This window comes from Perognathus longimembris, chromosome 3, assembly GCF_023159225.1.
Source record: "Perognathus longimembris pacificus isolate PPM17 chromosome 3, ASM2315922v1, whole genome shotgun sequence".
Taxonomy (NCBI): Eukaryota; Metazoa; Chordata; class Mammalia; order Rodentia; family Heteromyidae; genus Perognathus; species Perognathus longimembris.
In genome coordinates, this window is record NC_063163.1 from 32,257,411 (window position 1) to 32,275,977 (window position 18,567).

Below are 18,567 nucleotides of genomic sequence, written 5' to 3' on the forward strand. Positions count from 1 at the left end.
AGTTCTTAACTGTGATTGATTCTTTGATTCTTTTTCTGGTATTTAAGCTGACTGAACTGATTTGACCAATAACTCACATGTATTAAGTATATTTAAACCATTTGCCACAAATGAATGCTAATTCTGTCTAAGCAGATTTATTTATACATATACCTCCTACTTTCAAGTTGCTTATCTCCGAGGATTTAAGTCTAAAATTTAAAAAATTAAATGAGTGAGAAATGCCAGAAGGTAGTATTTAATAATTAAGGTTTTTTTTTATAAGTTCAGAGTATGAAGAACCAACTTTAATTTTTGAGATTTCTAATTAGCTTCACAGGAAACAACAATAGGTAAGCTGTTATAGTAGTTTAGGGAAATTCAGCAGAGAAGGTGAATGAGGGCCAAGTCTTAATCCAGGATTTGGATTAGTAAAGGGGAGGGTTGTCTTTTGAGATGGAGGAAATAGCAGTGAACAAAGATCAGTTGAGCTAGAAAAAAAACAGCTTCAGGAGGGACCAAAACTAGGTCAGAAAAATTAGATTGAGATAATAACTAGGGACAGTTTATGAAAGGATTTCATATGCCAATCGGAAGTGTTATATATTTTCTTGAATCTGAGAAATATTCCTTGCTATTCTAATCAGATGGACTACACAATGTATCTGTATTTTCTTGCCTTTTTCTCTATTTATCACAATATTTGTATACAGTGTTAACATGGAAGACTATAGAGAGAATGAAATGACTAATTTCTGTCTTCATAGGGTTTTTAAGAAGTGTCCATGATTCCTAAGGCTCTATCTGTATATGTATATATACATAGAGACAGATCTCTATATATACTATATATATCATTGTTTTTTGCAAAAACTGAGCTTGGGAAGCTCATCTATCATACCACCTCTTAATAAGATGCTACTTTTGGTTTGTTAACTGCCCATGTGTTATTGTTTCACTCTTGGCACCACAGGCCTCTATAATTTCATCCAAGAACAAAGAAAACAATACTTCTTCATGCTGCTCTGTGTTACTGTCAATGAAGCTTGTATGACAAGGCTCCCTTTTTGTGTACTACCTGTGAGAACTGTCATGTATGAACTATATGTGGCCTATATGTACCCTATCTGTGAAATTTTGGAATTGTACTTTTATAGTTGTGATTGCCATATACTTGTGGTTACCTGGCTTTTAAAAAAAATCATAAATGTGGGTGCCATCTGCGTAAGTATCCTACTGATCTTTAACATTTGTGGAGATCACATTTTTTTTTTTTTAATTACAAGTAGTTAAAAGAATAACTACCAGGCTGGGGATATGGCCTAGTGGCAAGAGAGCTTGCCTCGTATACATGAGGCCCTGGGTTCGATTCCCCAGCACCACATATACAGAAAATGGCCAGAAGTGGCGCTGTGGCTCAAGTGGCAGAGTGCTAGCCTTGAGCAAAAGGAAGCCAGGGACAGTGCTCAGGCCCTGAGTCCAAGGCCCAGGACTGGCCAAAAAAAAAAAAAAAAAAAAAAAAAAAAGAATAACTACCTAGTGAGTACTGAATGTAGTTTAGTATTTTATTTCTCTTAGAGGAGGAAGAAAACTATCAGATATACTATCAGGACAGATGCATGTAGGCATTTTTAAAGTGATTGCAGAATGCTTTTTAAATAATCATGCCAAATCACTTATACAATTTTAATCTATTTGACAGCATTTCAAAGCTACCCAGAGCTACATAGTGCGTTCAAGGCCAGTTAGAGATATATATATGGAGACTATCTTAAAAAACCAAGGTCTAGGATTGTAACCTAGTTATATAGTATTTGCCTACCATGTGCAACTTCAAAAAGAATTTCAGTCACCAGCAGTTATGACCTTTTGTCATTTGTTCCATCAGAGATTTCATACTATTTAAAAATTGTATGTCTGTTTTTTGTTTTGATATTGTGCAGTTTTAAAAATGATTATTCTTATTTACCAATTATCAGAAGTATTTAATTTTTCTGTGAAGTAAAAGCTTTGTTTTGAAGAGCACCTCTTTTCCCTTCTTAAGACAAGTCTTTTTGAAAGATTGTGCTTACTTGATTACTTAATGAATGCAAAGAGCAGTATAGTACTTCAACATTTTTTACTCATTTTACTTAGGAGATTGATTTACTTGGTCTCTGTAATATTCTAGCTTCCATGTACTTTCCTAAAGTAGTCATAACTTTTTAGTTATTCTTCTGAAGGGTTTCCTCCCTGTTTGTTTTTGGGCTTAAGCTGTATTTTTAGCTGAATGCCCATCTTGATTTCTCCATGAATCTTCAATATAAGAAATAGTTTTATTTGACACTACTTATACAATGTTGATTTCTGAAATTAGTTTCAGTGGTGGTTTCTCGTGTACTTTTTGTAGACATCTGTTTTTGAATAAAGTAGGCAAGGCTGACACAGGGTAAACTTTATTTGTTTATTCTAGTTGTTCTGTCTTTAAACCAGGCCTCTTAACTTCGTTTTTCTTGATCCTAGGTAAAATCTCAGGCTGGCTCCAGACCTTTCCTGTTAGCTTCAAATAAAATCTCTAGCCTAATACAAACAAATTAGTGGCACCCAAAGAATACTTACTTCCTCCTTTACCTCTTGTGAGCTTGCTGTATTGGAGTTTGCAGTTGGGGCTTTCATGGGAGTACTTGGCTTCTGTTTTCCTCTCCTTGCTTTTCTTTCTTCCTCAGTAGATAGAAGTTGTCTCCTCCAGGATTGAATTGGATAGAAGGAGCAAATACCTGCTAGCTTTGGGTGTTTATAGCCTGCTGTTGGTGCTGTATGTAGGGTGTTAGATTAGTCTCCAATATAGTACTATTGTAAGAAATTACTGCAGATGGAAGGATTTAAAAGAAACTAAATGAATTAGAGTTGTGAGATTGGAAATCCGGATTGGCTCTATTGATTCTATAGGTTTTCATTCATTTTTTATTTTTTATTTTATTTTTTAACCAGTCCTGGGGCTTAGACTCAGGGCCTGATTACTGTCCTTGGCTTGTTTTTGCTCAAGGCTAGCACTCTGCCACTTGAGCCACAGCGCCACTTCTGGCCATTTTCTGTATATGTGGTGCTGGGGAATCGAACCCAGGGCCTCATGTATACGAGGCAAGCACTCTTGCCACTAGGCCATATCCCCAGCTGATTCTGTAGGTTTTATAAGGCCAAAGTCAGTGGTAGTTGGCCAGGGTTTTAGTGGAGGCTTTATTTATGAAGGGTTTTTCAAATTCATTCAAGTTGTTGGCAGAATCAGACCCTTGCAATTATGGGATGTGTCGTTGCTGACTATAATAAGCTGGGCCTGTTCTTTGTTTCTGCAGGCCTATCTCCAGTCCTGTATCTGTGATCCTATATCTCAGGATTTATCTGCTGTCTCCTGATGTGTCAATCTTCTCTCTATCCAGAGGAAATTCTCTTCTTTCAAGGGCTCATAATAGAAGAAGCTCAACCAGATAATTAAGATGATTTTATGTTTTATGGTCCATCACCTTAATTATATGTGCACAGCCCCTTTAGCTATGTAATATAACATATTAATGGGATCTAGGGATTAGGATGGAGGTCTGTTTTTGAGGGCCATTTTGGCAGGCAAATGCTGATACTTTGTTACTCTGCTGTTATAACCCTGTTTTCTCCCTACTCTCACTTGTAATTCTCATGTCACTGGTGACTTCTCCTTTGTCTGGCCCTGTCTTCCATGAGCAGCCTTGCCATTGCTGGCATTACCTTTCACTTGCAGTACTTTTTAGATGGTTCAGGCCTGAATCTTCTCTGAGATCCATGCGTTATTCATGTGTTTTATCTTTTTCTCTTGACTGCTCTGAATCCTGCCTTCTGTAAGGTGTAGTTTACTCTGGCTATTTCCTTTGGTTGTTTCTACCAAGTTTTTAATTTTTATGACTTTGTTTCAGAAGTGTACCTGTGTAACTATAAATGGTTGTTTTCCTCCTGTCAGTCATGGGGCTTGAACTCAGGGCCTGGGTCCTATCCCTCAATTTTTCTTTTGCTGAAAGCTAGTTCTCTACCACTTTGAGCCCAACTCTTCTTCCAGAAATAAGGGTATCACAGACTTTCCCGCGCAGGCTGACTTTGAACTGTGATCCTCAGATCTCAGCCTCAGTAGCTAGGATTATAGGTGTGAGCTACCAGTGTGTGGCTATAAATGTTTTTTTTTAATAATCCAATCTTCTTTGCAATGTGGGACATGAGGGGACATTTCCTCTTGTTGGCATATCTCATGTCTCCTTCCTTTTTCTCTTCCTGATTTTCATCCTAGCTAGTTGTTTCTATGTTTCCTCTTCTATCTTTTATTTCCTCTTTGTAGCACCTTCCTGCATTGTCTTCATACTCTGTGTACTCCAGGCATGTTTGAGCCCTGTTGGAGACTGACTCATACATTCAAATACCTTCCTAAATCTTCTATAGAAGAACAGCTCTAATCCAGCTCCGGAAAAGATGTTACATGCCATTACATCAGACACTGAACACATCAAATAACAATAACAAATACTTCTATAGTTCTCTGTTGAGGGGGGGAAAGCTCATAATGAAATTTAGGTTCTGCTTGGTAACATGAACACATTGGTGTTGTCCTTATTATTTCTGATAATGTTTCTCCACAAGCTTTTGGTATTAGATTGTTACAGTGGTCTTTTCTATTCATCTCTCCACTCCTCTATTTGAGAATTCTTTCTCATACTGTGTCTTAGCCTAAATACTAGTCTTTCCTATCTTTTTATACTCCTCCAGACTTAGTTACAGTTAACTGGCCTCTCAGAGCTGCTCAGTGGGAATTTTTAAGACATTTATTTACTTTTTTGTTTTGATATCTGTCTCTGCTACATTACTCCATGAATATTTATTATAATTCCAAACAAATGTTTGTGGATTAGGGAGACTTCCTAAGGATTAAGATTTTTCCGTTTTGGTCACATTGGAATTGAACTGTGGGCCTTCCGCTTGCTAGTCAGGAGTGCTCTGCTTCTGAGCTACATGTACCTATTGTTCTTTTTGACACTAGATCTTTTGAGATAGGGTCCCCTGGACTACAGTCTTCCTATTGTATGTTTTCTGTTGTAGCTGAGATGACAGACTTGTGCTTCCATGTTAGCTACTGTGAGATTGAATCTTGTAAACTTTTTTTGCGAAGGCTGTCCTGGGACCATGATCCACAAGCCCAGTTTGTAAAGTACTAGAATTTACAGGTGTGAGCTGTCAGTGCTCAGGAGATTCCTGAGATGCTATCTTTTCCTTCACTTTTAGATCCTAAGATTAAATGGAGAATAGCTTTATTTCATAGTCTGACCAATAACACAAAAACATTAATGAGTCGAAGAGATTTTTCATCCCATTTATACCTTTTTTCATTTTCTCACTTTCATTGTCTGTTGTGGGGATGAAAACTATGTAAGAAAGGTCATCTGTCAGGATGCCATCATTATCAGGCATTAAATGAGCGCCCATGATAATCAGAGTCATTCTGACAGAAATGAAATTGTGGAATCCCTGTCCAGAATTGTGCTAAGTGTGGAAAAATGGTCTAATAAAATTGCTCCAAGTACTTATAACTTAATAGTGATGCTGTACTCATTTTCTGGGAAGATATTTATCAGACTATTGTAATATAGGAGAAAGCATATTTGTAAAATGCCACCATCATTTTTTATGTGTGTATTTGAAGTCTCTCCTGGCATTAAGAGCTTAGATGACCTGCTGTAATATATTATATATACTGTATATAATATACATATAGTACATTTTATATATATAATATATATTTGACTTTTTAGTGAGGGAAAGCAATACAGATAATATGAAGGTGTTCATGTTTGTTATCAAAAAATTTCTGTGTATAACATAAAATTATATTCAGAAATATTTTTCCAATTATAAAGTACTTCAGGCATATCAAAAGTATAGAAAATAATATAATAAATGCCATCATAGCTATAATTGAAGTTCTTTGTGTACTTCAGTTATACTTCAAATACCATTCTTTACTCTCTTTCTTCCTAGAGTTGAGCAATAATGTCAGTTTGATAGTTCTCATTGTCATTTATTAAGAAACCTTTTCCTGTGCAGCCAGCACAGAAAACCCTCTTTTTACTCAGAATTGATGCTAGGTTACTGAATCAGTGCCCCATAACTCTAACACGTCAGTGCATATTTACTGCAAATAAGGTGGAACTGTAGCATAGCTACTAAAACCAGAGACTTAACACACTGATCACTTTATACCAGTTACTCCTTCAGACACTGCCAATCATCCAGTCCAGAAACATGTACCATTGCATAGTCTTAAAATATTCAGTTGGGGGCCTGGGGATATGGCCTAGTGGCAAGAGTGCCTGCCTCATATACATGAGGCCCTGGGTTCGATTCCCCAGCACCACATATACAGAAAACGGCCAGAAGTGGCGCTGTGGCTCAAGTGGCAGAGTGCTAGCCTTGAGCAAAAAAGAAGCCAGGGATAGTGCTCAGGCCCTGAGTCCAAGCCCCAGGGCTGGCCAAAAAAAAAAAAAAAAAAAAATTCAGTTGGGAATAATTACTATCTTTATTCATATTTTATGAATTTTATAGGATGGTTTCCAGAAGTTTGTTTAGTTTGCATTGGTATCCTAAGAGCTTAACTTGCCAAATCTGTACGATGGAAATAAGATACCCCATACTTGATGGAGTTTTCACATCCACTATCATTAGGGCTAAATGTGCTTCACTTATTGGCCCTTTGGTAAATTTCTTGTTTGATTATTGTTTCATTTAAAAAATGTCATCAGTATATAGAATTGTGGAATTTTGGCAATACAAGATTAATAATTCACTTTGTGTTTATGTGTATTGCAAATCTTGTTGTCTGAGTCTTTTCACTTGCAGTGGAGCTTGAAGTACAGAAACATAAATAGGTTCACATTATGATCAGATGAACTTTTTTTTATCTGAGCAATTTTGCGCATTACTGAAGGTGACCTTTACTCTGATCTCATCTATTCTTCTATATTTACATCTAAACATATTAGAATTATATCTTAAAATTTACTATGAAGTTTGGAGTTGTTTATTTCTTTTTTTAATTTTTTTTTAAAGTCCTGGGGCATGGACTCAGGGCCTAAGCACTGTCCCTGTCTTCTTTTTGCTCAAGGCTAGCACTCTGCCACTTGAGCTACAAGGCCACTTCTGGCCGTTTTCTATATATGTGGTGCTGGGGAATCGAATTCAGGGCTTCCTGTATAAGAGGCAAGCACTCTTGCCACTAGGCCATATTCCCAGCCATTGACTGTTTTTCTTATTCAGCATTACCTTGGCATTCTTGGTCCTTGGCTGTTTTTAAAATATTAATTTTAGAATCAGTTGGTACTGTTATATACCCTCTATACATGCTATATAGCCATATATGCATACTGTATTTTTCTTATGTAATATATGTATATTTATATCTCAAAGTGTTTATTTGAATTTCCTATTCTTAAACTGTAAAATATAAATATATAAGTATATATATACATATACATATAAATTTCTCACTCAAAGTCTTGCGTATTTTTTTCTTTTTAGTTATTCCTGGGTTTCTTGCTATTATGTAAGAAATATCTTTAAAACATTAAAACATTAACAGCTGGACACTGATGACTCATGTGTGTAATCCTAGCTATTTAGGAGACTGAGATATGAGGCTCACTGTTTGAAACCAGTCCCAGCAGGAAAGGCTGTAGATTTTTATCTCCATTTAACCATTAAAAAGCCAGAAATGGAGTTGTGGCTCAAGTGGTAGAGCACTTGCCTTGAGCAAAGAAGTACCAGTTGCTCATGCATATAATCCTACCTATGGGATTGAGGATGTTGAAATCTGAGGATCATGGTTTGAAGCCAGCTGGGGCAGGAACGTGCCCATGAGAATCTTATCTCCAAGAAACCATTCAGAAACTGGAAGTGGAGCTGTGGCTCGAGTGGTAACTTTAAGCTAACTTGAAGCACAAAGAGGATCAGGGACAGTGGCCAGGCCCTGAGTTCAAGGCCTACAATCCCCGCCCCCCCCCCCCCCCCCCCCCCCGCCCGCCAAACAAAAACAAAAACAAAGCTCAAGGATAGCACCCAGGCTCTGAGTTCAAGCCCTAGGACTGGCACAAACAAAACATTAACAGCCATGTTAATCAAATAACTTTTACTTATTGGCTTGGTATCCATTAATCTTACTGAACTTTCATTGATTTTTGTTTGCAGATTCTATCATATTTTCTATGTATACAGTCTGATGATCTTTTATTTCAAAATCTTTTTAATAATTTGTTTCCCCTTCTTGGTATATTTATTCTCCTTTGCACAGAGCAATTTCATACAACACAAGGTTATGAGTTATCTCGATTATTTAGAATATTTTTTCAGATGTTATTTTATTTCAAGTGTTATTTTATTTTATTTCACCTAAATGAACAGAGCAAGAAGCTCTTCTTTGTTGAAAATTTCTCTGTGTCTCAACCAACTACTTACCTCATCTTCTCAAAATTGACACCAGACTGACCAATTTTTAGTTTGTGTTTTCTGATAACCCTGCAAACAGCACTGACATCTCTTTTTCTGGTCCTGAAATGTTAAGGAGAGGCTTTTTGTTTTTCATTTTTGCATTTCACTTAAATTAAGTTGTCTTATCCCTGACTAGATCTGTCTTCCCATAGGATAGATGTTTGGTTCTGTTAATTTTTATTCTTTAAGCTAGATCTAGTTTTCATTATTAGTTATGTTAGTGATTGTATAAACTACATTTATTTTATTTGTTGATTTATTAGGTCTCATTGATCTATATTGGATTATAAATATTTAACCTCATTCATTCACTATTTCACTCAAAGTGCCTCATGGCACACATTGTGCATATTCAGTAGTATTTTATTGAATGTGTTGACTTTTACCTTTTCACTTTGGCAAACATCATGTTTAAGCTATTAAATTAAATGGTAGAAATCAGTCCCCATAGAGTTAATGTCTTTGTTTTCCTGAGCTTTATCACCCATATAGAAGCATAGTCATCTTTATGTAGGATAAAGTTGATTTTCAGAAGAGCAAAGAAAAGCTAAAAGTGAACTATTAAATTATTTACAACCACAGGTACTTGACATTTTTCTTTGGAGAATGTGTACATATGTTAATTTTTTTCTGCCTTGTATTTTCTTTAATTCTTGGTGTTAAGAATTTTTTCACAACTATTCCTTTGGTCAGATAAATGAATGCTTGTTTTATGGAGTACGTAACTCACTCTATATGAGTATATAAACAATACTAATCACTTCCATGAAAAACCACCAAGACTCTTTTGTGCTAGTTCTGTGAGTGTTTGTTTCTAGCAGTGGTTGTTTTAATATTCTTTACAAAATCTACTTTTCTATATCATGAGCATTTTTTTCTTTATAAATGGAAATGTATGCTTAGAGTTGACCAGATAAAATGTGAGAGGTTCTGTGAGAATCCTTTGTTTGATCTATTAGTTGTCACCTTTTCTATAGGGTAAAATGGTGGTTTGAGAGCAATCCGAATAATAATCCATACATGGGGAGGAAGAGACAGAAGGATGTAGAATAGTGTAAGACCATTGTCAAGTTGATTCATGGGCTAATGTTACTGTGCAGTTGTTTCTTCTAGATCCAGATTAATGAAAAAAAAAAAAAAGAATCAGGAGCATTGGGTTTTGCCTGGTAGCAGTTTGTAGCACCATACAATGTCTAGAGAGAAATTTTACAAGTACAAATACTATGTCTGCTGTATCTGTAGTTAGGTGCTTTGTAGGTACATTATCTTACAACTGAAAAGACCTTTTTTCAGTGCCATTTTTCTTCTGTAGGAAAGTCAGTCTTTTAATTTTAAGACATGATTGTTTTGTTCTTTATATAATTTATGAGAAAATGGTCATTCATCTGGAAAAATTGGAAAGCAAATAAATGAATCAGTGTCAGTGTTCTTACTGGCAGGATTACATAACAGTTGTCTATGACTATTCAAGCACTACTCAGGCAACTTTGCTTGAATAGTTCCACCAAGGTTATATTGTGAAACAAATTACACTTGTGCCACAGTTTGCATATTTATCTAACTTTTTTCTTTTTTATTATTATCTTTAATCGTACAAAAGAGTTGACATTTAACAAAACAGTTTATAAGTGAAATACATCTTGATCAGTGTTTCATCCTTGTTTCTTTCTTTCTTTTTTTTTTTTGGCCAGTCCTGGGCCTTGGACTCAGGGCCTGAGCACTGTCCCTGGCTTCCTTTTTGCTCAAGGCTAGCAATCTGCCACTTGAGCCACAGCGCCACTTCTGGCCGTTTTCTGTATATGTGGTGCTGGGGAATCAAACCCAGGGCCTCATGTATACGAGGCAAGCTCTCTTGCCACTAGGCCATATCCCCAGCCCCCATCCTTGTTTCTTTCAACATTCTCATTTCTTGTCTGTTCTCAAATTTATAGTACATAAGAAAAGGTGTTAATATTTTTTTCTCTTATGTTGTTTGATACTGGAGTTAGGATAAATTGAAATTCATTTTTTATTTTTGTTTCTAAAATTTTTATTGTAAAGGTGATGTACAGAGGAGTTACAGTTGCATAGGTCAGGTATTGAGTTCATTTCTTTGTGGACAGTGTCACCTCTTCCCCATTCTATCATAGTTTTTTCCCTCACGACCCCCCTCTGCCTCAGGTTGTATGGTTCATTTTCAACATAGGAAATTCATTTTTAAATTGAGATAATTTACATTATCTCCATAAACTACAGGTAGAATATTTGATCAAATAATTGTGCATATGAGTTATTCATCCATCTCTGGGTATGTCTTTTTTATGTGATTGTTGTTCTATTAATGACTGTTTCTTTCTATTAATTTTAGTGGAGATTATATAGAAAAAGGTGGATTGAACAGTGAAAATTTAACACAACTATTGAAAATATAAAAGCATCTTATCCTTTTCAGTTACATTTATATAAGAAGATCGTCATAAAGATTTGTATGAAAAGATTTGTATAGAATGAGACAAAGTAAGCTTTATAATTTAACTTTGGTATAGTTATTGACACCTTGATATAGTAATAAGTTCCAGGTTGTTTGTAGCATTTACCTTTCAGTTCTCTAATTATATGCAAATTTGATGTAAAATAAATTTTTTGATCTGCCAAAGTAGATAAGATACATTTAGTATGCTCTATTTGTGAAAGTGTGTAATGGCCAAAAAATATGGTGTGATAGGAAAAAAATTTGTACCTTAGTGTAGAGATAATCACCAATAAATATGTTGGTGATTGTTTGATGTGAAAGAGGATTTCAAATGTGGTTAAGAACAGAGTTGCACTTTTCAAAGAACTATGGATAAAACTGTGCTTATGGAATGTTCTGTTCTCAAGTCTCAAGTTAGAAGTAGGGGATTTGTGTAGGTCTCTTCAGCAATTTGTGGTTGTGGCCATGTAATGTTAGCAAAACTGAGATTGTAACCAAGAAAAATTATGTTGCCTTTACACATAAAGCAAAACACACATTATTGAAATCAGATGATTGTTGACTTAGGAAATAATGTGGTTTTGCTATTGCTGTTTGCAATTTTTATATTCCAATAGTATGCTTATTGATTAATTTGAATGTTTAGATCAATTATAATACTGGTTTTTTTTTTCCAGTCTCCATTTGTGACACTTGTCATACCTTTGCCGAGCTTTAACATGTTCATTTTCTGGCTGACTTCCTTAGCACCTGACCATCTTCAACCTTCTCTTTGTATTTATTTGCCTAATTCTGTAAATAGTCAATCATTTTAAATTTAATTTGACTCTCCCGGGTGTTAACTATTCCATTTGACTTGATGTATGTAAATTTAATGTACATGCTGTCTTGTAAAATCCACATTCGTGAATGAAAAAATTGAATTTAGTGTTTGTCATTCAGAAGGAAAAAATGTTCACTGTTGTTTGCTGTTCTCTGCTTGATTGCTCCTTAGTGTTCACTATTTACATATATATGCTCACATCTTTTTTCCTTTCTTAGTTTGCCAGGCATAATGTGGAAATATTTATTTTGTACTAACATTTTATTAGATTAGATTGGAGTTAGGGTGCCTAAAAATAGTAGTAGAAACCAGTACATTTTTGGTCTATTGGGTTCTTTGTTCTCATCTACACAGTAGAAAGAAGCTTTTCTAAATTTTCAGATAAATTTTTTTCCTTCACTTTTCCAGTGTTACTATAAAGGTGATGTGCAGAGGGGTTACAATTTCATAAATCAGGTAATAAGTACGTGTCTTTTTGGGCAGTGTTACCCCTTCCTTTGCTGTCTCCTACTTTTTCTTTCCTGTCCCTGCCCACAAGTTGTATTTTTAACGTAGTGTCTACTGAGTACCACTGCTGCATTTGTTCACCACTTGACCCTCCAATTTCTGTGACTCTTCTTATTTCCCCAAAGACAGAAGATGAACCAACAGGACAAAGAAAACTTCTTATTTCTGTTTCCTCGAGTTCATTTGATAAATATTATTTTATATGATACACAGAGTCATTGTTTCTTTGTGTTCTCCCCTGAGAGTATCATCCTTTTGTCTCACTGTGTGTGAATACCTAGAGTCCTGTATACTTTATTATGGCCCAATGTATTTTAAATATAGCTTCTACATATGAGAGAAAACATGTGTTCTTTGCCTCTCTGGGCTTGGCTTACCTCACTTAACAGGATGTGTTCTAAGTCCATCCATTTCCTGGCAAATGACATAATATCATTCTTTCTAATGGATGAATAAAATTCCATTGTGTATAAGTACCTCTAAAAGAAAATCCATTCATCTGTTGTAGGGCATCTGGACTATTTTCATTACTTGGCTGTTGTGAATAATGTAGCAGTACAAATGTCTTTATGGTATATCCTGGATTGTGGTGTTCTGAGTAGATGCCCAGGAGGGGTATGGCTGGGTTCTAGGGAATATCTATGTATAGTTTTCTGAGGAATCTCCAGAGTGCTGTCCAAAGTGGTTCTACTAGTTTATATTCTTGCTACTAGTGCAATAGGGTTCCTTTTTCCCACATCCCTACCAGCATTTGTTGTTAGAATTCATGATGTTGACCAGTCTAATGGATGGAGTCTATTAGATTCCATTTAGATGGAATCTCTCTTGATTTGCATTTCCTGTATTGCTAGGGATGTTGAGCATTTCCTCATGTGTTTCTTTGCCAGGCTTACCTCTTCTTTTGAGAAGTCTCTCCTTAGCTTATTTGCTCATTTAGTGATTATTTTATTAGCTTTGGGAAGTGATACTTTCTTGAGCTTCTTGTATATTTTGGATATTAGGCCTTCTCCTTCTCCCAGAATGTTGGCTGTCTTAGAATCTTTTAGAGTGTCTTAAGTGACTTGACCTGCTTTGATGTTGGAGTAATCACTTATCTTTACTCTCTAGGCCTTTCTAATCTTAGAAGGTGAATCCTTCTTCACAAAGCTTGGTGACATTTAGAATGGATCTCAGCTTCTACTCCTCCATTAGGTGTTGTTGTATAGTGTGCATTGATGCTGTTCCATGTTATTGAGGTTTTGTGACTGGTGTGTCTAGTGTCCCTGTTAACATGATGGCCCATTCACTACTACTTCCTGAAGAGTCTAACTGTGCTTCTGAAACTGTTTTTATTACTGCTGTCTGAAGATATTGGAGCATCTTCTGGGAGCAGCAGTTGCTCAGAGTTCTAGCTTAGTGCTGCAAGTATTATCCCTGACTGAGTTCCACGTCCCAGAGAATGACTCACACTTTGTTTCAAAGTCAGATTAGCAAATTCTGTTTGGAAACTGTATGTTTTGCAACAAATATTTAAAAGGTGACCACTGTGGTGTATTCACTGTGGAAGAACTAACAAGTGGAGAAAAATTATTTTTGAAAATAAGTTACCTGTGAGAAAAAAGAAAGACATGTATAAATAAGAGCCACAGTTAATGGAAAGCTATCTTTTTTTTTTTGTTGTTGTTGTTGTTGATTGTGGGGCTTGAACTCAGAGCCTGGGTGCTGTCCCTGAGATCTTTTGTTCAAGGCTAGCTCTCTACCACTTTGAGCCACAGCATCTCTTCCAGTGTTCTAGTAGTTTATTGAAGGTAAGAATCTCACAGATTTTCTGCCCAGACTGGCTTTGAGCCACGATTCTCAGATCTCAGTTTCCATTTCCCCAGAAATTGGGTCTTCGGTAATAATGGAGACAAATATATAAAGAAGAATGGGAAGGCTAGACAGATCAGTGTTCAAATCTAAGCTGTAAGGCCACATACAACTTAAACTACAGTTACTCACATGGGTATTAGGATTAAATGAAGCTTGTGTTTAACACAAGTGCCTGGATCCAACTATTTAATCATAATCACAGGAACATGAGGGGTCTTTTTGGAAGAGTTGCTGTGAGAGTAGGCAAGATGGACAGGTCACAGGTGGGCTAGGAGTTAAAATATGGGAAATGGAAATAACCCATGGGAAAAATTGTTCAGGAATATCTTAACTGCTGAACATCAAGGTTTGGAGTGGAATTTGGCCACCTATATTCTAACTCCTCCAAATAGTAGTGCTAGACCTTCCTTCCTTCCTTCCTTCCATCCTTCCTCCCTCCCTCCCTCCCTCCCTCCCTCCCTCCCTCCCTCCCTCCCTCCCTCCCTCCCTCCCCCCTCCTTCCCTCCCTCCCTCCCTCCCTCCCCCCTCCTTCCCTCCCTCCCTCCCTCCCTCCCTCCCTCCTCCTCTTCCCCCCCCCCTCTCTCTCTCTCTCTCTCTCTCTCTCTCTCTCTCTCTCTCTCTCTCTGGTAGCTGTTTCTTTCACTCATCTTCCATCCAATCAGTCAATGTGTATTTGATACACCATACTCTAGAAACTTCTGTTAAAAAACAAACAAAAAATACACCTTCACCTCCCCAAAAAACCCACAAAAGACTTGAATGTAGTTTTAAATGAGTGCGAGATGTTACACTTGAAAAATTGCCCATAAAATTTTGTCACTCATACTCAGTTTTGTCCTTTTAATACAACCTTTCACTTTAATTATTTTATTTCATTTATTGTGAGACTAAGAATTTAATCTAGGTCTTCTTGTTAGCCAAAGAAGTAGGCTACCACTTTAGCTATACCCTATTTTACTGTAACTTGATTTCAAACTTAGAGAATTGACACAAATAGAAGAGAATTTGTTTATTCCTTCTCTCAGCTTCTCTTAATGTCAGTAACTTACAATAACATTAGGACATTGTCAATAATATTGACAATAACATTTGGACAATTCCTAAGAAATGAACATTGAAATGTTCATTTGAATGAAAACACTGCTAACCAAACTGCAGGCTTTGTTTTCAGCTGTGTCCTTTATGTCCTGGGATTCAGTCCAGATATCACTTCGCTACATTTTGCTGTGCCTCTTTCTTGTGTTCTCTCGCTTTCTTCATTTCGGATTCTGAAAGCATCCTCTGTGTGAATCACCTGCATGTGATCTTGCCTCAGCTTCTCCAACTAGGGAACCTGATGCAAGACAATTCAGATCCACTGTGATAGTTCTAAGGAAATGGACATTAAAAAACATGAAAATTGCATACCAGGTCTTTCCTGGCTTTTCTTGGTTTTGTTTTGTTGGATAACCATGGGAGATGCTTAATCCAATTCCTCTAGAATTGTTATATAAGATACGTATCTGTCATTTCCAAGAGAAATCTTTTAATACCCTTTAGTGTTCTATGTCGATAAAAACAAAAATTCTGTCCTAAAATCTTGGACCTTTTCCTTTTGATAGAATGATTTCTTTGGGTTGCTTCCTTCTTTTGCTTTTTCCTCTCATCAAAGGGCAAAGCTGAATCTCTGAAATGCCATTTCTTTGTGAACCTGCAGGGAATCATGATCTGGTAGATGGAGTTTCAGGCCTAGGTGTATTCTATAGGGCTTTTAGGGTGATGTCGCTGATTGCACACTTTTGTTCCTTCTATAGCATCATGTCTTCTTTGTTTTTCATATTGAGACTGTCCTTACACTTGTCAGGAAGATGAGTGCCAAATTTATGAGATGGCATAAGCCTGAGGAAAGCACTTGGAAGAGCTCTAAATCTCTTCCTCAGTCCATACACAACACCATACTAGTCAGAGCTCCAGAGACATGAACCAATAAGATATAGATACATGAGACGATTTTACTAAGGGAGTGGCTCATGAGATTGTGGAATCTAAGTCCAGTGATAAGCTTTCTGTGAGCACGAGATGAAGAAAGACAGCCCAAGGATAGCATCTGAAAACCTGGGGCAAGTCTGTTCTTATACCCCAGATACTGGCTGACATCCCAGTGTCTGAAGGCTGGATAAGCAAGATCCATTTTTAGGGAAAATGGATGTCTTAGGTCTAGAACAAGAGAGTGAATTCACCTTTCCTTTGCCCTTTGGTTCCAGTGGGCCCTCTCCTTATTGGATGAGACTGAGTTTTCTAATCAGTCCATTGAGTCAAATGCCAGTCTGTCCTGGAAACATACCTGTACATGCTGCTTTATCAGCTATGTGGCTACCACTTATTCCAGGCTCATTGTGTAGCCTTGGTTGGGCTGGACCTCAGAATCCTCCTGCCCCAGCCCTTTGAGTGCTAAGATTACAGATGTACACCGTCATGCCTGGTCATCTTAAATACTTCTATCAAAGTAAAATGAAGGGAATCTGACTTCTAAGTACTCAGAGGGTTTGTTTGGTGGTCAAAAACTGTGCCAGCCTGAAACCATTAGCTACAGTGTCTGATGACACTTGGGGGAAAATTCACTGTGTTGTATTAAGTGATCCAAATCCTCAATTTTGTTCTCTTGAGTATATATGCACTTTGTATGCATTCAGGTGCTTTACGCTGCATATCACATATGCCCCAGGACTGAGATTGGGAGGACATCCATTAGTGCTACCCTTCCCCCATAGTCATTTCTCTCACCTTAGACTACATTTCCTTTGCCAAGCAGCTTGATAAGTAGCCTAATTGGTAGGAATTGGAATGTTTATGTGGGTGTACCTTTCTGGTATTTTCAGTCAAAATTCTGTAGCAAGATTTATGATTCTTAACCCTTTATTCTTTTGGTGCTGTTCAGAAATGTTAGTTTTTTCAATGGTCCCTGTTCATATTAATGCACACATTAACATGTTAATGTGGTTTATATGTATAGTGGATCGGGAAAGACTATTAAGATAATAGAATAATAGAATATTTAATTTGCTGTTTTTTTGCAGTGCTATGTGCTTGTAACTATCAGAATTTGAAAGGTAGTGGTGTACTTACTTTTTTGATGTTTATTGAACACACTTTCTAAACAGTACAAGATAACTTCAGGTGCAGCTGTTGTAAAATAAATAAATATATTAGAATTGTGAATCCTAATAACCCTATGAAAGGCAGAAATTTGCAACTGTCTAATTATCTTTAGAGATGTGACTATAATTTTAGTAGCCTACTGTGAATTTAAAGTCTTTCTGGTAAGCACTTTACCTGTTAAAATGATCTAGAATACTTTCTTCTTAGTTTCCATAGGCTGTCCCTAACTCTCTTTGCTCCAGGCAGAGCTACGCATAAATCATTCCCAAACAATTAATGCTGCTTTCATCCCCAATTATTGATCTTTTTTTCTGTTCACAGTACATGTGGAACTGAAGCTCTACTCAGCTTCTAAAATCAGGCATTTTAATTCTGTTTTCCAGGAAGATATGAATTTAAATGAAGATAAAAAGGCACCATTGCGGGAAAAGGACTTAAGTATCAAAAAAGAAATGGTGATGCAGTACATTAATACCGCTTCTAAGACAGTAAGTAAAACTCTCAAGTTGAAAAAATACTGCTGAAACAGGTTGTAGTGTGGAAAACAATGCATCTGTCTATTGAAGTGTTAGGTTTGTGTGCAACTGTAATCAGAGGGATTTTGAATGTATAATTAAAGACCCAGGAATTACAATAAATTTGCTTAAAATATTTCACATCTTGCACTGTTTAAACTGCTTGTTGGTGTCAATCCCATTGTTCAGGAGCACTGTAGTGTCCTCTGAGACCTTTTCTTGTTAGTGAATTAAGATGCTTATTGATTTCCCCTGACACTTATAAATTTGGATAGTATTTATATAGAAAAATGAGGCTGATTTTTCTCTACCTACCTAAATCAGGACACATAATGGGTGTATGTTTAATTTAAATTTCCCTGTGGATAAAAGTGTCCTATGGCAAATTATGAGTATTGGTATTGAAGGGAGCATGGAACTTCAACGTGGTTGCCAGTTTTCCAGGGAAGTGTGAAATACATGGGCAGAAATAATGACTAAAGGTCCAAGAAACCATGATTGACACATAAAATCAATTGCATTCATTTCACAAAACAACAAATTAACTTGGGTAGTCATATGTAAGTTGTGAATTAGTGTGGATGAAAAATATATAACGAAGCCAGTGACGAAGCAAAGACAGTAGAAAATGAGTTTGGCTGTATTTTATATAAATTTGGGACTAGGAAAAAAAAGTAGCTTAACTCAGTCATTTTCACCTCACCAACTTCCAGGTTATAAGAACATAATTTATTTGTACTTTAATTCCATTTATCTACTAAACCACTCAATGA

General features: G+C 36.5%; 1 protein-coding gene across 1 annotated transcript in view; it reads left to right on the plus strand.

Annotated features, from left to right (window-relative positions):
- The window catches only part of Diaph3 (diaphanous related formin 3), a 433,505-nt gene that overhangs the window by 49,124 nt on the left and 365,814 nt on the right, over window positions 1-18,567 (plus strand). Inside the window, exon 4 of the mRNA XM_048341270.1 lies at window positions 17,663-17,767. Within this exon, the coding sequence (XP_048197227.1) occupies window positions 17,663-17,767 (105 nt within the window). The remainder of the gene's footprint in view (window positions 1-17,662; window positions 17,768-18,567) is intronic.